At 41.7% G+C, this 19,315-nt stretch overlaps 5 protein-coding genes across 5 annotated transcripts; 3 read left to right on the top strand and 2 right to left on the bottom strand.

Annotated features, from left to right (window-relative positions):
• Window positions 1-193: 193 nt before the first annotated feature.
• Window positions 194-4,551, bottom strand: PCYB_142530 (exportin-1 domain containig protein; the record flags this gene model as incomplete). The annotated part of the gene is made up of 4 exons (XM_004224724.1): window positions 194-253; window positions 406-567; window positions 883-972; window positions 1,105-4,551. The coding sequence occupies 4 exons, from the start codon at window positions 4,549-4,551 to the stop codon at window positions 194-196; spliced, it is 3,759 nt and encodes a 1,252-aa protein (XP_004224772.1).
• A 3,463-nt stretch (window positions 4,552-8,014) lies between these two features.
• On the top strand, window positions 8,015-9,226 carry PCYB_142520 (Myb1 protein; the record flags this gene model as incomplete). Its single annotated transcript, XM_004224723.1, has 1 exon — window positions 8,015-9,226. The coding sequence occupies exon 1, from the start codon at window positions 8,051-8,053 to the stop codon at window positions 9,224-9,226; it is 1,176 nt and encodes a 391-aa protein (XP_004224771.1). The 5' UTR covers window positions 8,015-8,050.
• Window positions 9,227-9,637: 411 nt separating this feature from the next.
• PCYB_142510 (hypothetical protein) lies at window positions 9,638-10,615 on the bottom strand (the record flags this gene model as incomplete). The annotated part of the gene is made up of 2 exons (XM_004224722.1): window positions 9,638-9,994; window positions 10,022-10,615. 2 exons carry the CDS (start codon window positions 10,613-10,615, stop codon window positions 9,638-9,640), a joined length of 951 nt encoding a protein of 316 aa, XP_004224770.1.
• Window positions 10,616-11,696: 1,081 nt separating this feature from the next.
• On the top strand, window positions 11,697-13,225 carry PCYB_142500 (phosphatidylinositol synthase; the record flags this gene model as incomplete). Its single annotated transcript, XM_004224721.1, has 4 exons — window positions 11,697-12,134; window positions 12,397-12,520; window positions 12,903-12,961; window positions 13,167-13,225. Exons 1-4 carry the CDS (start codon window positions 12,092-12,094, stop codon window positions 13,223-13,225), a joined length of 285 nt encoding a protein of 94 aa, XP_004224769.1. The 5' UTR covers window positions 11,697-12,091.
• A 2,232-nt stretch (window positions 13,226-15,457) lies between these two features.
• On the top strand, window positions 15,458-16,829 carry PCYB_142490 (hypothetical protein). The gene is made up of 4 exons (XM_004224720.1): window positions 15,458-15,897; window positions 16,057-16,158; window positions 16,298-16,391; window positions 16,594-16,829. Exons 1-4 carry the CDS (start codon window positions 15,718-15,720, stop codon window positions 16,773-16,775), a joined length of 558 nt encoding a protein of 185 aa, XP_004224768.1. The 5' UTR covers window positions 15,458-15,717; the 3' UTR covers window positions 16,776-16,829.
• Window positions 16,830-19,315: the final 2,486 nt, after the last annotated feature.

Genomic DNA, 19,315 nt, shown 5'->3' with positions numbered 1-19,315 from the left:
TTTTTTTTGGTTTGTTGAGCGTGCGCCTTTACAGCTGCTCAGAGGCGGCGTTGTTTGTTTTTCTCTGCGTTACGCTTTTCTATCGTTGCATGTCTCCATTTGTCACCGCTACGTCGCTGCGTGGCTGCTACGTCACTGCAAGGCCGCTACATCACTGCTGTGTTACCGCTATGCCACTGCTTCCTCTCCCTTCCTACGCAACAAAATTTGACAAAATTTGTCTGAACTGCTGCTGATTGTTCGCGTTGACGGCCTGCACGAGGGTTAAAAAAGGGAAAAAAAAGAAGAAGCTATATGTATGTGCTGCATGTATGTACTGTATGTATGTACCATATGTATGCACTACATGCTTAGGCGTGGCAATGCGCACGTTTCCGCTGCACAACTCTCCCTCGCCGCGCTTACTTGTAACAACACGCCGATGTCGTTTCGGTTATTCTTGAAGACTGAAAGTAACGAATTCTGCAAACAGATTTGAGCGCTCTCCAGAATTTTGTTGGGCAGACAGTTGGCGTTCACTTTGAATCCGCAGAAGAGTCGGAAGATATTCATCACCTCTTGGATTATCTACAGGGGGGACGGGGAGGTAGAAACAGGGGCGTGAGCGGAGGGGTGCAATCGCGTACGGGCAAAGTTGCGTAACAGCACAATCGTGTAAGGCCACAATCGCGTAACAGCACAATCGCGTAACAGCACAATCGCGTAACAGCACAATCGCGTAACAGCACAATCGCGTAACAGCACAATCGCGTAACAGCACAATCGCGTAACAGCACATGCGTGGATACACTTGCACATATGCAAATTCGCCGCGCTGCTGTGCGTTTTTGCGGGTCGCCGCGCGGGCGCTAACGGGGATTTTTTGTTTCGTGCCTGTATAACCCTCTTATTCTTGGGATCCGAATAATCCAGGGACTTGAGCGTTACGCACAGCGTGTCGATGATTTGGACGAGCGGGTATTTGCTCAGCACCTGCGGGGGGGAAGGGAAGTGCGCAATGGGTAGTAAGTAGGTGCGCACAATGGGTAGTAAGTAGTAGCGCAATGGGGTGAGCAAACGGGGAGGGAACTCGGTCAAAGGCTGACCCCCGTTAAGGAAACATACCTCGTGCGCATTCTGCAAACAAGTAGCATTGTTTAGCATGTTCGAAATGGTCTGAGCTGCATACAGACAGATATTCAAATCGCACGTATTAGCATAATTCAAAGAGACAAGCAAGATGCTGGTAATGGCATCAGGGCATTTTGCCTTCACCATTTCTTCATTCGAAAAAGCCTGACAAAATTCTTTATGTGTTAGGGCAATCAAATCGAGGGAAACAAAATTGTGAATAGCTGAAGGGATGTTTAATGATATATTATATAATATGATAATGAGTGGAGATAGTACAGAGTTCTGTTCTCTTTGCATTTCCAACGACTGAACAACGATACATTTCCATATATTTAAGTGAATTTGCGTAATATTTTGTATGTAGGGTTTAATAAACGTATCGTAGGATTTTTCTTTATAGGTCGATATTAGGTGACACACTAGTACGCCCAATTCGTTAAGTTCACTAAACAGATATTTTAGTTCTTCCTGTGAGTTTGCAAAACAAGCGGAGGCTTCATTTGGGGAACCAGTTCCAACAGCTGGATGTGATGATGGGGTCATCATGTTGAAAGAGAGTAATGGGTTTTGAGTGGCTAGAGCTCCTTGTGAGGTTGGTACCGCACTGATAGAAGTACTTCCCCCAGGGGCACTACCCTTTTGCAGTTTCGTCATGATCATGTTATATGATATGTTGTAAAAATAGGGCAAAATTTTTATGGTGTAGTTGAGAGAGAGTTCCTTAAAGAGGTTGGATAATATTCTGTAAGTGTAGAGAACCGAATCCCTAACGATGTAATTTTTGTAAAACAATTCTAACGCTTCACTGATGATAATTCCTAAAGTATTGTCTAGGTCGTTAATCAATTCATCGGTCATGTTAATATTTACATTTTTGCATAATGCACCTATGCATCTTATGACGACACTGCAGGTGAAACTCAGACATAGGATCTCATGCTGTGCTTTGGAAGAGTTAATGTACACATTTTTTATGTTGGCTAGATTTTCTAGTAGCTTATTTAAAATTCCTTTAAAGAAAAATATCCTATCTTTATAATTTGGGATCAGTTCTTCATTGATTTTTTCATTTCTCGTGTTCAGGTCTGTACTGATGCTCTGCATGGAGGCTGCGTTGTTTAAATTTTTTGCATCTCCACTGCCACTGTTGGTACTGCCCATTCGGTTAAAGCTTACGTTAGCGTTGCTACCTCTTCCTCCTTGCATTCCTTGGTGTTCCAAAAGGTGCATCTGCTCGTTGGACTCCCCCTTAGCGGTTCTCTTGGCTCTGGTATAATCATAGTACAGTAGCAGCAGGCCTGCAATTTCATAAATGTCGTTCTGATCCTCATGGGTGTAATTCAAATCTGCGTATATATATTTGTACATGGATTTTATGGAGTCCTGGTCAAGGGATAGCATGTCCGCCAAGGAGGCACTACTGCCACTGTTGCTGCCTGTTCGACTTTTGCTACCAACACGCTGGTACACACATGGGATTTCTAAGAAGCTCTCCAGCATCTGCAAAATGTCTTTCATGTAGTTGCATATAACCACCGAGTTTGCTTTCAAAAATTTTTTAAAAATATGCACCGATTTTTTTACCACCTTATTCTTACTGCATCTAATCCCATTTGTAATAAAAACATGAAGAGAGTGTTCTACGTACTCTGGATTTTTGATAAAAAAAGGGTTCAGTCTTTGGAAAATCTCCATCAGGTTTATATTTATAAGGCTATTGCTACAGTTGAGAATTTTTCTGTTTTTTAGTAACTCCGCGAGGCAGCCAAAGAGCAAGTTGTTGTACTCTGCATTGTGCAAGTCTTGTACCTCTTTGGAGGTGTTTCCACTAGCACTCCCGTGTGTTGTTCCTGTGTCTGGTTTGCTGAGACACGTGTTGGACACTGCTGAGGAGGTGGCATCCCTGGTTGCACCCCCGCCCGACTGCACGGTACTCCCTTTGTAGTCACTATAGATAGACGTCGTGATGTAGAAGGCGTACAAAGTGGACTCTATGGTGTTCCATTTCAAATTGTCGAAATTTTCGTTCAAGTAAATAATAGCATTCTTGATAATTTCGATAGCTTTCAGTTTGTTAAACAGGATTAATCTCTGGAAAAGTTTTTCTATATTCTCTCGAAAGGTATTGAAGGCAATAAAATCTTCATCCTCCTCATCGTAGAATTCTTCAATGTAAGGAGGGAACTGAAATTTGTTCACAGTGCTACATATCAGTGTATTAATAAAGAGGTTCATTTTTTCTTGTGGGATTTTATATCCATTTGGAGAGGATGTAAGAGTTCCCTGTTGATTGCTAATCCCTTCCCCAGGTGATGCAGATCCCATTACTGTCTTAAACTTGGTAAAAAGAAGACTGAAAAATTTTTCTACTGTGCTGGCTACGTAAAAATTATCAATAGCGTATATTTCTAAAGCATGTGGTAAGATCAAGAACAGCATTTCGGTTCCCTTGTCACATATTTCGTTGTATTTTGCACTATTCATCGGATAATCCTTAAGTTTATTAATTTCGTGAATGGATTCTACCAATTCGAGACAGATGTAATTTACGAGTTCTCCTTTTTTTAACATAATTTTTTTATTCATCTCGTATGATATGTCAAGAATTTTTGGAATATTTTGCAGCACATATATGAGATTTATATTTTCAATGAACTGAATTTTGTTCACTGGATTCATACCTTTACGTACGAGAGCTGTTAAAAAGGAGAAGCTAGCTTCTGTCATGGAATTATTTTGCCCATTAATGCACTGATAGATGTATGCAAGAATTTTATCATTGACGACATAGTTGATGTCAATCCAGGTGACATACTTGGAGAGGGTAAATATGCTAAGGGCACTTATGTCTTCCACGTTTATACTCATTATAAAATATAAGCATTCGATAATGATTGGCAGGTCGTTATTTTTGATTGCTTCTTTCAAGCTGGTGGCTAGTTGAACCCCTTTTTTAGAATACACATTATCTATGTATTCTACATCTAACATGTTCATTAATTTGAGGAAAAAATTGATATACAAATTTTTTACATTCATGTCATTGTTTACCATGATCAAATTTATGATGAACTTGAACCCATCATTCATGTTGTTTGGGTAAAGAAATTCTATCAAGGAGATATACAGCTGGATTATCTTGTTCACTACACAGGGGTCGTCATTGGCTGTTGTGTATTTACTCTCCAAATAATTGTACAGGGAATTTTTTACATACAGGAGGTCTTCTCCCTTAAGAGTCTTCAGCTTCTCTATGATTACGTGGATGCAAAAGAACTTCACCTCTAACCTTTTCGAGTCCACAAATTTGGCAATGCAATATTTCCAGCTGTCCGCGCTGTTCTGAAAATTTTCGCAGTATTTCTGTGCCTCACCTTTGCTGATCCGGGCGCACTCATTTCCGTACAGGCACAAAATGGCCACCTCCAGCTCGTCCATGGTGTGCTGTGGTGTGGGTGTAGCGGAGTGGGGGTCGCGCAGTAGGGGTCGCGGAGTTGGGGTCACGGCGTGGGGGTCGCGTCGTGGGGGTCACGTCGTGGGGGTCACGTCGTGGGGATCGCGGCGTGGGTATATCGGCGAAGATGTCGCGATGCTTTTATCTCGGTGTGTCTACCCCGGCTAGAACTCCCCTCGAGCCCCCTTTCGACCACTCTGGCACCTCCCCTTTCTGGAGCCCCGCGCGAAGAAGCCGACCGGTGCGCTGCTAAATAGGTGTGCGCGATATGGTAGCTCCGGCTTGCAAAACGAGGTTACGCGTTTCCCTCCAATTGGTATCGTTCGTGGCCTCGGATGAACCTTCCGTCTGTCTGAGCCGGTCGAAACGGTCCAGGGGGCGAACAGAAAGGAAAAAATTATTCAAGTACGTACGTATATCTATGTATGCATATACTTATCCTACTCTGTTGATTGCTCTCTTGGCTGGAAATACGTAATGGGTTTGCTCGCTGGCATTCGCCACTCAGGGGGGTCACCAAATGTGCAGCAAAAACGGTACAACTGTTTGCAGAGGGGGTGTGCTTTATCATACAATCGTGCTAGTCACGCATAACGTATCCTATTTTGTGCGTTTTATTTTCTCCCCCCACTTTTGTGGTATTTCTGCTCTCGCTTTTGCTGTCCTCCTCACTTAGCTGCACAGCACTTGGGTCCCACCTATGCCAATGGGGGGAGTTGTTCCGTACGCAAGTGACGCACGTGGGTTATACATGAATTGGGAAGTGCTAACGCGGGTGAGCGCAGGCTGTACGACGTAGGGTGGCAAATGGAAGTAGCGAAATGGAAAAAATGAAGATGACACAGCGCGGCTTGCAGTTCTCGCAATAGTGTGGCCTCGCTGCGAAATTACGCAGCGGTCGCAGAGTTCTATGTTCGCCTTCGGCCGCGCGGAGATATGCAGGCTACTATGTACAATTGCGCACATACGCTTATAACATGGGCTCGTTAATAACGAATGCCGCGTCAACACGTAGCAGCCGACTGAAAAGTATTCCTCACGGGGAGCTACTTATATGAATGCATTTTTTTTGGGGGGGGCGCTTTGGAAATGCGTCACGAGTATTTTTAAGAGCCAACGGGGATGCAGAGAGCCCTCTGCAGGGTTTCATTTCACTTGGCTCAGTTGTGTTTGTTGTGTTTGTTGTGTTTGCTTTGGCTGGTTGACTTGCCGATTGGTTGCTTTTTTGGCTGCCTGTTCGTTTGGCTGCCTGTTCGCTTGGCTGCCTGTTCGTTTGGCTGCCTGTTCGTTTGGCTGCCTGTTCGCTTGGCTGCCTGTTCGTTCGGCTGCTTATTCGTTCGGCTGCTTACTCGTTTGTTTGGCTGTTTGTTTGTTTTTTTTGCTTGTTCGGTTTGCGGTTTTCTCTCATTTCCTCCGATTTGCCCCTTTTCAATTTGCGACGCTCATGCGTTCAATTCATTTTCAACGACAAAATGCACGCGGATGCGTTGCTGCTAAAAAAATTATTTTACTGGAAGGAAAAAAAATTACAATGTGATACGGAAAAAAAAAAAACGAAAAAAGAAAAAAAGAAAAAGAAGAAAAAAAAGAAAAGGAAAAAAAAAAAAAATGGTACTCTTCCTGTAACGTATGCATATATATAAACACCGGATTTGGTTCGCCATGTGAGGGGAACGTAAAAAGGAGTCACCTCACCGGCCCTCATAAAATACCATAATACGTACACGTGTATTCGTGATGCTAAAAAGGGACTGCCACATATGCGGCGGTGCGCTACGGGCGGGGGCGGCGCGCACATAAAAGTAAAAGGAAGCATACCTGTGTATATGCATGTTTATATATGTACATATACGTATGCATACGATACGCATACTATGCGCATATGATACGCATGTGATTTTCACAATTTTGTGGCTTCCCCCCCATAGCGCACTCCGAGTCGACCCTCCCCTACACTTGTCCTCCGCAACTCCGCATGTTCACCTCAATATATTTATACATGTTTGATCTACAAGGAGGAACGCTGCATGGTGTGAAAAGTCCACATGGCAGTTGTCGTACAGTTGGGTGGTTACATGTGCTAAGCGGGGGGATGCACAATAGCGAACTGTAAGTGCGATATGCGTGCAGGAAGAAACTCCTTCCCGAGGGGCTCTTTTTATTGGAGTTTTGTTTATCCTCTCGCGTGTGAAAAGAAGCATGTATAGTGATAACCACGTGGACACAGCACATGCGCGAAGGTGGAAAGGAACCGAGATTTCTTCTACCCGGTGTCGACTTTTTTTTGATGCCTCTCCACCGTTCCAGCACCATAACAATGTGGAACAGCTCTATATGCCGCCTCACAAAACGGCCCCGCAAAACAGCGCATGTGTGTAGAGCCATGCACATATATGTAACCTTTGCTACGGTTGAAATGCCCCGGCGCATCGCGCATGTGGCATGTCGAATAAATTCGTCCTTTTTTTTATTAATTCCACGCTGTTTTTGCTTTCTATTCCAAACGACCCATGTCCTCACCTCCCATTGCCACTCCGCCGCGTTGCCACTTTTTTTTAAAAATTTCTGCACACGATGAGTTTTTCACAAGTGGCTCATTTTTGCGCACAGGCAAAAAAGCAACACTGTTTTGTCGTCAAATCGGGGAGGGGACTATCAAATATTGAAAAGGTCAACTGGTTGGCTACCTCCAATTTAGGGTGATCTTGCTTCGCACGTAAATCGACCACATCGTGGTGAAGAAGCTACATAACGCACTGTCATTAGGGGAAAGCGTATACCCCTATCTGTGCGTATGTATAGCCCCAATTGACGTTCATTTTTGTTGCGGCAAAACGGGGTGCAAGTGGACACGCCACTAGGAATGACCATTTGGCGAATTAGCTTAAAAAAAAAAAAAATCCTCAATTGGGGAGCGCAAAAGGGGCAACTGTGCAAAAATTTTAAGAGGGACAAATGAACTATCGGAATGAAAGTGCGAGTGGGGAGCGCTTCAGCGGGGTGTTCGGGAAATGAGAAAAAAAAAAAAAAAAAATATATACACATGCGTGAGCAGATATACACCTGTACGTTTAAGCGTATGTACTTGGAAAGGCATTGCGGAGAGGGCGCGGGACTGAATATTTGCACGGATTGGTTATTCAAACAAAGGGGATGTAAAAGGAGGCATAAAAGGAGGCGGCGAGTGAAGCAGCGAGCGAAGGAACCACATTGACTTGGCAACTTTTGGCTGGGGCCTTTTTTCATTTGCAGTCTCCCATTATGCACAGTGAGTAACCGGGCAAGGGGTACGATCGGCATGAAAACGAACGCGCTGTGTATGTTTATCAGGTCAATTTGGAGGCTCCTATGAGGAGAGCGGCATGAGGAGAGCCGCATGAGAGCTTCCTCACTAATCGAGATTCATCACACTGTTTTAAGTCTACCCCCAACCCCCCACACACGTAGCACCTCCACAGAGAGGCCCATCCCAGCAAACCGACCATGTGGAGAGTACCATGCGATGACGACGCAGACGACGCAGACGAGTTCGAAAGTCTGTGCGCATTGGAGGAGAGGGCAGAAAAGGAGCTGTGTATTCTAGAAAAACTAATTGAAAGAACAAAGGGTAATATAGAACAGCTAAATGATTATATAAACAAAAAGTACAACGAAATAAAATCCCTAGCAAGTAAGAAGCCAACCAGAATTAATTGGGAAAAGGCACAAGGAAAAACACACATGTCAATGTTTTACCAAAAGGGATATGGATTTGCTCCTTCTAATGAGCATGCATTAAAAATTACAGAGTTTCAAGTAAGTGCATCAAATTATCGAAAAAAGTATGAATATAAAAAAAGTGAATGGACAAAAAAAGAAATAGAGCTTTTATTCGAGGTGGTAGAAAAAACGTGTAAAAGGTATGCTACTCGATATTTAATCGATCCAAATTTAGAGTACGATGTGAAAATGCAAAAGAGAAAGGAAATCGAAGATAGTAAGGATGTTAAGAATTTACTCTCCAAAATTAAACTACATTTTGATGAATTGCAGAGGTCATCCACAGGAGGAGGGGGAGATACTGTTACTGCGTACTTGTCTGAATCGCCATCAGATGGTATAACCAACTTTGCTGAATTTTCAAACCATTTTTGGAACCAAGTGGCGACAAATTTAACGAATACACAGACAGGTAGAGAATGTCAAAAGACGTGGCTCTACCACTGCTGCTTTGAAGATCCCAAACAAAAAAAATGGCACAATGAAGAGAAAGAAAAACTGTTAAGTTTGAGCAAAAAGTATGAAAAAAGAGAATGGATTAACATAGCTAGAGCATTAAACACAAATAGAAGTCCTCTCTCCTGTTTTATGGAATTTGTAAAGCTAACAAAAATGTATGATGATAGTGAAGAAAAAGCCAAATTGGAAAGAATAGGGTTTAACCTACTGGAGGATATTCAATTGCAGATATTGGTATCTATCCTTGGGGATAAAAATTGGAACGAAGTGAAACTGCATATGGAGAATCTCAACTCGAATGTCAGGCGCGTTCAAATGAGAAAGGGTTTCAACCCTTCTGGAGGGGAGAAAGATAAACGGGTCAAGAAAAAGCTTAGTGACGAAATATCCTACAAGAGGCGGTATCTTCGCTTGGTTCGCGGGCGACACGATCTGCACTGATATATATGCGGAATGGGCCTTCTTTCTCCCCTGCCGATTTTTTTTTCTTCCGTTCTTCCCATTTTGCGCCTCCGCTGTGTGGGTGGGCAATGGGATGGTCGTGGTCGTGGTGGTGGGTTCCTCTAGATAACGCTGCCCCTATGAAGATACACCTCGTCAAACTTTAAAATGGGCCTGCGGCCCAGTAAATACAAATCAGACACATGGAACAGACGCAGCGTGGGGGGAGGTGAAATGGGATGGGTATTGTTCCCCGCGCCGCCAGGCGTAGTGACTTACACCGCGTAACTTCCAACCCAGTATCTTCCAACCCAGTAACTTCCAACCCAGTAACTTCCAACCCAGTAACTCCCAACCCAGTAACTCCCAACCCAGTATCTTCCAACCCAGTAACTTCCAACCCAGTAACTGCTAAAGACCCTTTAGCTCAATATCGATCTGTTCTTCCTCATCGCTAAGCTGCTTCTTGGAAAAGATCAAGTACCCGGTGTGCGTTTTGTTTTCCTTCTGGCGGAGTCTATAAATTGGGTTTCCTCCCTCCAACGGGCCACTCCTCTGATTAGCCCCCTCCAAGGGGCCACTCCTCTCATTAGCCCCCTCGAAAGGGGCACTCCTCGCATTAGCCGCCTCCAAGAGGCCACTGCTACCCCGTTTGGAGCCGGCGGCGGACCCCTTATTGCGAATAATTTCCCAAGACTTGTTCACCAATTCGTAGGTAACAATTTCGCAGAAGTGATTCTCTTCTAGCGCGTCAATAATTTTGTAGACCTGTTCAATACAGGGAAGAAAAATGACAAAAACACCTCTTTCCTTGAGGACCTTCTTAATATTAGGAACACAAAGCCATGGATTAGGCATGTCCAAAAAAACAGAATCTATTTCTCCTGGTTCGAACTCTACAAAGGAATAATTTATGACATCTTTGTGATGAAATTTGATATTATTTCGCACATTTTCAAAATTGGAGAATTCCTTTCGTACTTCTTCATATCGTTCTTCATTATATTCGAACGAGTGAACAATTCCTTTTGGTAAAACACAACTCGCTAGTGCGTATGTCAAACATCCAGTGCCTGTTCCAGCTTCAATTATTTTATTATTTGGCAAAGCATTACACAATAGGCATATAAAAGATATGTCGTGTTCATACAATGTTTGTGTTTTTTTTTTCAAACTTATGGCTATAAATTCGGGAGTTCTTTTCAATACATATATATAATTCCTACAAGTACTGTCATATATTTTACTGCCATATTTTTTTCCTATTATGTCCTTATGTAGGAAGGTCCCTTTTTTGTTCGTCAGGACTCCATCACTTGTAAGCTTCACCAGATCAATGCACTCTTCGTCCGTGTAGAGAATTACGCTGTGGTTCTCCTTCACCAGCATATTGGAGGGAGATTACTACGTTTTGTAATTTTTATTATGACGTTTCCTCTTAGGGAGGGGCTAGCATACCTGTTAGTTTGTGCCCGTGGGTTGGGGGTACGTCTTCGCTTGGGTTGGTGACCTCCCCAACTGTTCGTCACTGCTATCATTTCAGGTGTGCTCTGTAGTTGTGGTACTGCGATTGGGGCTCTAACTCGGCGTGCACCCCTTTTGTCTCATTTCGTTGCATGAAGGGACACCTCCCCTATTCGCATGGCAACTGTAAGCGGTGAATTCTGCTTCTAAGTGCTTGTCGGAGTGCGTTGCTATCTCAAATGGGGGGCAGAGGACGTAAAAAATTTTCCCCTTTTCTGCAATATTTTTTTTTATTTATCGCTTGATTCTTACGATAGAAGGACCTCTCCCCAAAGTGCAATCAAAAATGAGCACGCTTTTTTCAGAAAGATTTTTTCTTTTTTTTGGGTGAATAATTTTCCCTACATATGAGAGAAGCACATACGATTACGCAGCCGAGAGATGCATTTTTAAAATCACAACATTTTTTAACGTACTGAGGTCGAAAATAGTTTTCAGGGGGGAGGGGGTAGGCAGGGATGCCCAGGCAAACATTTTGTGCATTGCAAATTGGGAAGTGAACGCCTCCTGTGCACCCGCACAATTGCACGCGGCGAGATGGGAAGCGAAGCCGAAGCGGAGAAGCCGAACGGAGAAGCCGAAATGGAGAAGCCGAAGCGGAGAAGCCGAACGGAGAAGCCGAAATGGAGAGCCGAAACAGTGAAACCGAAGCGCCAAGTCGAAGCTGAAGACTGTAAATTTGTGCGCCCCCCGGCTCGGTTAAAAATTCCTGCCAAGTGTAAAAAGGATTGCCGTTGTACTTTTCTTTGCACAAGCTCGTTTTTCCTCGTTTTACCGTACTTATAATTTTTTTTTTTAAAAGGAAGGGGGGTCACAAAGAAGGATGTACTTCGCATAACGCAGTATGCACCCTCACAGTTCGCAACTTTTGGCATTTCGTTTGTTCGCCACAATCAATGGGGCATTATACATTCCTGCTCGAAGTTTTTCTTAGTTTTTTTTTTTCGTCTCTTTTGTTAACATCTGCCAAATAGTTAACAGATAAAGCATCTTTTCTCCCTCCCTTCCTCCAGTTTTTTTTTTTTTTTTTGGAACACCACGTTATTTGACGAGTGAAAAATATGTAAATTTGCGTAGGGTGAGAATGCGCTTGATAATGTTGTTACATGAGCACACTCCCCTGTGTTTGTAAACAGCACAAGTATTCAGAAGATTGCGAAATATCAGTCCTTCATTTAAGTTAAGTTCCGATTCTTCTAAATTCTCTGTGCGATACGTTGGGTTGACTGCTACATGAGAAGAAGAAAAAAAAAAAAAAAAAAAAACTGAGCCGCTCCCCGCAGAACTGCACGGAGTAGAATAAATAAACCCGCTTAACCCCAAACTCAACGCTTTTTTAAAATGAAAAAGACTAGTGTGTATTTCTACATCCCGAACATTATTGGTTAGATGAGAGACCTGTATATGTGCGCACCTGTGTAGGTGCACAAGGATGTCCATTGCACCGTTACGCCACTGTCACGTTTACGCGTTCAGACGAGCACAGCACAGAGTACATGTGTTCATGCGGTTTTTCTTACTTGCTTGTTCTGTTTGCCTACGCGTAAGGCATGTTTATCCTTATGGATGCATGCAACGACTCATTGACATTCCCCTTTTTCCCTCCCCTTTTTCCCTCCCCCTTTTTCCCTCCCCCATTTCCATAGGCTACATCCGAGTAATACTGGCTCTGTGGGGGTTTATGATATGTTGGAAGAACCTGATTCTTTTTGCCGTTCTTTACGGCACTAGCCAAATACTAGATGCTTTCGATGGATGGACTGCGAGGAAGTTTAATCAAAGTGCGTGCAGCTAGAGGGAGGGAAGCAGAGCGCACGGCGCGGTGCAAAAGTGCTTACATACGTATGTACATAGGTGCATACACATGTGTGTATCCGTTTATGCATATTCATGCGTGTTCACATATTATTTTTCGCAGCCTCCGTCTTCGGTCAAATATTAGATCAAATTACGGACAGGTAGGTCCACCGTTTGGGTTTCGACAGTGACATAGCCATTATTTTTACTTTTCGAAAAATGGAGAAGTATAAATGGCTCACTTTGTGCAGTATTGTAGAGAAACAGGACGCGACTGTAAATTTTGCACTAGCCCTGTGCAGTCACGCTGTGCATTTTTTTTTTCATTTCCTTCCCCTCTCGTGCGATACTTTAGACTGTCAACAACCCTGCTGTACCTCCTCAATGGAAACGTCTACGATGAGTACCTTATTGGTAAGCCCTGCGAAGCGAACGAGATGAGCGAAACTGCCTAGGAATATGACGGAGCTAACACAACACTACCAGGAGGAGAAAGCCGCAGTGGTCGCGTTCCTTCACCACACAAAGAATCTGTCGTGGTTGTGTCTATAAGCTCATACGCTCCATTTTGCGTGGATATACTAAATGATGTTTTTTTTTTTTTTTTTTCTCCCCCCAGCGATAGGACTAATCATGATTGCCGACATAGGAGGGCATTACTTTCACTCATCATCGTAAGGAGGAAACTATTTTGAGTCCCTTCAAAATGCTTAGGTGCACGTATGTGCATGCACGTACTTGTATGCGCGTACGCCCCATGGCATATTCGCTCCCACCTTTTCAGATGCGCCATAGCGGGAAATAAAACACACAAGAAAATCGAGAAGGGAAACCGACTGCTGAAGCTGTACTACGAGAGGCCAGGTATGCACAAAATCGGGCACAGCACACACACGCGCGCGTATGAATATGCGCACGCATAGGTAGATGCATAGGCAGATGCATAGGTACATGTATAGGCACATATCTGTGTGCATATGCACATACACATGGACACACCTTTGCCCCTGCGCGCAGTCGTCATGGTCATTTGCATCATCGCGTACGAGTCCTTCTGGTTTGCCGCCTACGCGTTTAAGGTCACCCCCCCAAATGACGTCCTCCACAAAATAGGTAAGTTAAAAGAGGGCAAAAGATAGAGGAGCACGGAAGTATGGCACAACCAGCTGAGGAAATTCTACCGTGCGCGTGATTTTTGGGAAAAGCGCGTTTTTCCTCATTTGGTTTTGTTTGCCTTGTCTGACTTATCCATTTCGTGGCTCATACTCATTTTGCTATTTCGTTATTTTGTTATTTTACTATTTCGTTATATTATTTTATTTTTTTTTTATTTCATTTTTTTTTTTTTGACAGCCCACTACGCCCTATTATGTTCCTCCCCCCTGGCGGCATTTAAAATGGTATACACATTGGGAGAATCCGAAATTGAGTCTAACGTTTATGTGCCGTATTACGTTCGGACATCTGTGCGACGGTGCTGCCCCCCGCTTTTATTTCCATGCATGTATCCGTTGTGCGCTTCATCTCCGTCGTGTGTGTTTGGCAGACCGTATTCTCGCGCACAAAAATGCGAACGTAAATAGGCACATCAGTTCATATGTGAGTTACACACACGAACATCCCCTTCTTTGTGGCTAGTTCACGAACATCTCGCAGGGATTACACGGCGTAAAATGCCTAGTAGATATGGACAATAAGAAGAAATGAAAAAGAGAATGACACCAAAAGTTTTTCACCTTTTAGTTGTGCATTGTACGTGTTGATTCATTTAATAATTTTCTGATTTATTTATGGTTTTTTTTTTTTTTTTTTTTTTAACCCTTTTCAACCTTGTTGCTAACAAAATAAATGATACATTTTTATGTGATCAGATCAGGTAAAAAAAATAAAAAGTAATTATAGTGTACACAATTCGAAAGGGGGGAAAAAACACAGTGTGAGAAAATGAATTAAAAAAAGAAAGTTTGCATATGTAATTGCATATACCTTTTTACCCACATTTTGGAATTACATTTTTGTTCATTCGTTATATGGATGAGTTCAAGTTGTACGCAAAAAGTATATATGTTTGTATGACAAGAGTTATATTATTTTGTATGTACATGGGGAGCGTATTGGGGGTGAGTAATGGTGCATGAGCTAAGCGTATGTATCATGTGCCATGTGCGACGCAATATGTACTACTATTTGCGTGCGTTTGCGAATCGTTGCGAATCGTAGCGAATTGTTGCGAATTGTTGCAAACCTTTGCATATCACTGCATACGCCCTGCAACTCCGCAGAGGCATTTTCGCTGCACTTACGTAATAGCACCAAACAAGTACAGCACCTTTTTTTATGAAACTAAAAATGTACTGCAAAAATAAATTAGCAAAAAGGTGTAAAAATGGCGAAACCTCGTAGCGCGACAAAACGTATTTATATACTTATAATGCAGCGCTTAACGAAACACAAAAATAAACAACAAACTAACGAACTAAAACAAACACCCCTCTCTTTTATTTGTCATTTCGTTTGTTTATGATATATTCTTCCTGCGTGTGAAAAAGAAAAAAGGAAGAAAAAAAATAATTGATTTTTTTTTTTTTTTAAATGTCAAACAAATTTTAATTTACATCAGCTGGTGCAATTTGTGTACCATTGTACATTAATTATTTTTCGTAGTTAGTTTTTTTTTTTTTTTTTTTCTTTTTTTTTTTCCCTTTTTACCAATTTTACCATTATAAAGATAGCGAGCGGAATAAAATATGCAATAGTGAATTCATTTATTTATACTAAAACGTTTGTGCATATACATATTGCATACAACATTTTAAAACTAAAAATTATGTCAATTTTCGGAGTTTGTGTTACCTTTTTTGTAAGTTAGGTAAAGCCAAAAAAAAAAAAAAAAAAAAAAAAAACTAAACTGTCCTTCATATTTGTGCGAACGGAATTTAGAAAGGTACTGCCAACAGTTAAAAAAAAAAATTATTTTAATACTAAGGTGATTAAAACTAGTATACTTTCTTAAACTTTTTCATTAGATTTGCATATTTATATCTATGCTGAATTGTTACATTTCGGAAGCAGCCTAAGCGTCAAAGATCGATTTACAATTTTAATTCATATAGATAGATAGCTATAATATATAAAATATCTGAAAATACGTGTACATTAAAAAAAAAAAAATGGCTAGCTCTTCGGAGGAGAATAAGGAAATAATTAATTTGAAGGATGCCTTCAATCTAAGCATTATAAACAGGGAAAATACCTTACTAATTAATAATGAAAACGATGACGAGTGTTTTCCGCATGCGATTCTGATGGACCGCAGGAGCATCGACCTGTTTAATATGGATTTGACAAAGGTAACAGCGTGGGCCACACACGCACGGCTGTAGCGTGTGCGCATCACTCCTTTTGAATGCGCATTGGCTTGCACCGCGTGCAGGCCATTACTGCGCGCGTGATTAAGTCGGAAAAATTGTCAACTCTATTTTTTTTTCTCCCTCCTTTTTACCCCTTAGTACCAAAAAAGCGAGTACAAAAGAATTTTTAATTTGAACTCACGGCGACTTACTGACGAACCCAAATTCACATCTGAACCTTCGGCGAATGGAAAATCATCCGTATGAACTGCGCTCCTGCCCCCCCTTTTTTTTTTTAAACTCCATGTTCGTGAAAATTACTCCCGCAAAGGATTGCATTTCCCCTTTTTCCATTTCGTCTACGTTTTATAATCCATATTGTTTTTTTTGGACGTCGCAGGATTCTGAAGATACGAAAACAAAAAAAAGAAAGGAGGATAGCACTTTAATGCCTCGAATTCATACCGTTTTGAGTTTCTTTGTGCCTTTTATAGGTTTGCTAAAAGGAGAAAAAAGAATAAAATATATCGATATGCATATGTATTTATAGATGCCACTTCTTTGATACTAATACGTGGTAGCACGTGCAATGTGCCCAGATGGGCAGATATACGTCTGCCCACAGATGCGCACGCCATATATTACGTGTTTCCCATTTACATCCCCCCCACCTTTTTTTTTTTTTTTGTTTCCTAGGTTGCCTCTCCTATTTGTTTAGTTTAAAATATGACGAATCATCGCTCAGACGTAAATATGCCAGTCGGGCGCTGTGTGTTGGGAGCGCCTTAAGCGTCATTTACTCATTTATCATATGTTCCTTATTGGGGCACTATGTTTATCAGTATAACTCTGACGACTTATATGGATATACATATTAGTTTGATGTGTGCATTTGTGAATGCGCGTGCAAAAGTATGTGCGCACGGGCGTAAACAGGCGTGTGCATCATGCGCGTGGATCCCGCATTTGAAGTCCAATAATTTGTCGTGCGTGCACTCCCTTTTGCACTACTCAAGCGTTGCCCTTTTTTTAGTAGTTTTTTTCATCATGAGCGTATGTATATCCGTTTGGGACGGTTTACTGGGGAGGTGCAGCTGTCAATTTTAATTTTAAATAGGGTTTCATTTCGTATATTTTGCTCACTCAACGTACTCGACTCAGGCTGCTTACCCCATTGTTCATTCTGCTTTCTCTGCTGACTATGCTCACTTGCTATATTTTGTTTTTCTGTTCATTTTTCTATGTTTTCCATATTGCTACATTTTGTTCATTTGCCCATCCTCTTCATTCATTTCATTTTAATTTAACTTAATTAACCTTCATTTATTTCATTTTAATTAATTTATTTTAAGTACATTTTTGCATCGGTGTAGTTTGGCCAGGCTAGCCAAAAGGATACTTAAGCGCGTTGCATAAAAAAATAAATAAAAATAAAAAAATAAATAAAAAAAAAAAGCTACAAATTGCCTGAACAGGTCATGTGTTTTTTTCAACTCCGCGATTATTTTTCGCAAAGGGCTATACTGAAGCGTAGAAGGCAAAAGGGACGGACGAAACAAAGACGTTAAGTGGCCGAGTAAAGCATCATACACACCGCGGCGTAGTGTACTATTTCAGTTACTTCCTGTTGTCCCCTATAAAAGGATGTTTTAATCTGCCCCCACAATTCTTTTAGAAGGTGTGCTCACCACCATTTAATTGCATAACTTGTGTATGTATTTACCCGTATGGCGACACGGTATGTCATGTTTATGTACATGCTTTTTTGCAAACACGAAACACATAGTGTCCTGCTTGCTTGGGTTGCATGCGCAGAAAACAGGCCTTTTACACAGCCATGTTTGTTCGATTCATTTCGCTTAGTAGTACTTATTTTTGGCAAAATTTAATAAATTCTCTTAAATTTGTTAAATTTTGTTACATTTTGTCAAAAATTGCTAAATTTTTTTAAAACGCTTTTCTTAAATTTGTTTGGTCAAATGGGAGATAACATTTTTTCAGTCTCCACACGGTTATGCATGGTCGTGGTGGTGGCGCAAAATATAATGGGCATATTTTTGAAAACTTTTTTTTTTTCCGCTAAATAATTTGACGGAACGGTGAAGAAGTGCCCTTGATGGAAAAATACACCACTGCACTTAAAATTTGGTGAAGCAAAAATGCTATATTGAAATTTGACCAGCGTGCAAAATTATGATGTGGCTACATGTGCGCGTGCACAAGTATATTTACGTGAGCATTTACACGTTCACAGATTAAGCTTAAAAAAAATTCCCCACCGTGATATACGTAAATGTTTTTATTTCAAAGTAACGCAACAGCAGAACTTGTTCCCCTTTTTCGTTCTACATATAAGCGGCATATGCAACTCTTCCTTTGAAAGGCTTCCGAGGGGGTTAAGAGGGGAGAGTTGTGCGCGTGCGGCACGCTTCCTGCATGCGCAGAGGCAAGTGTGCATATATGTACATATATATATATATAACTATATATGCGCTCCCGGAACACTTGGTAAAATAGGCAGCTGGAAAATCTGTACGTCTTTGCTCATTTAGTTAACCTAGCCCGAATGGAGGCAAGAGAAACACAATAGGTGCGAGGGTCTACCATATTTTTAGCGCATACCTTTCGCTATTTATGTGTATATATACACATATACGCGGAGGGGGGGGAGCGGTTCATTTGAGAATGTCCCTGTTGTGAATATGTCCATGATATGCCCCCTGCCAAAAAAAGTACACCATATGTAAAAAAATGGGGCCACTTTTTATGCATTCCTTTTCCGTTCATTTTTTTTTTTTTTTACAATTATATGTCCTTCAGAAGGCGATTTACATGTTTTCCCTTCTTCACAACACAGCGCTGGAATTTTGTTTTTCCCTCCTTGCCCCTTTTTCTTTATATACACCCCATTTAGCGAATTTTTTATTTTCAATATATGCCACGGCGTTGGCGCATAAGCGAGGGGGGACTTATGATACCCATGGGTTAGTACGTTGTTACAATTTTTTTTTTTATTCCTTTTTGAGCGAATGATTTGAGAAACTTACGTTCGACACAACAAACAGCGCCATTGGCGCCATTCGAAATGGGTGAAAAATAAAGCGACATATAACCATACGTGGCAAGGCGAATGGTTTGTATAAAGCGATTGCTCCGTGCAGCTGGGCGAGCGATTATGTATATGTGCCAGGTGATATGCATAATAGGAAGGCTTACTTGTGCCTAGGGGCTAATGAAAATTACGTCCACATGCGGGGCTAAGTATGGGTTACTTATTCATACAAGTATGTACGCATGCACGTTTGTACGTATCTCCTTATGTTGGTATGTATTTGCGTGACCAAGGGTCAAGTACTTGCTATGCATACTTCCGTGAGTGCGCTACATGTGAAAAGAAGTATTGACGATGGAAGTGCCC

This window comes from Plasmodium cynomolgi, chromosome 14, assembly GCF_000321355.1.
Source record: "Plasmodium cynomolgi strain B DNA, chromosome 14, whole genome shotgun sequence".
NCBI lineage: Eukaryota > Apicomplexa > Aconoidasida > Haemosporida > Plasmodiidae > Plasmodium > Plasmodium cynomolgi.
The sequence above is the reverse complement of the archived record's forward strand: the minus strand, read 5'-3'. Positions and strand labels throughout refer to the sequence as shown.

Bases quoted from the DNA above. Each gene is read 5' to 3' on its own strand.
- PCYB_142490 (XM_004224720.1), top strand. From the start codon at position 15,718: ATGGCTAGCTCTTCGGAGGAGAATAAGGAAATAATTAATTTGAAGGAT. The intron at 16,159-16,297 runs GTATGAACTGCG...TGGACGTCGCAG, and splicing joins CGGCGAATGGAAAATCATCC to GATTCTGAAGATACGAAAAC. The intron at 16,392-16,593 runs GTTTGCTAAAAG...TTTGTTTCCTAG, and splicing joins TTTCTTTGTGCCTTTTATAG to GTTGCCTCTCCTATTTGTTT.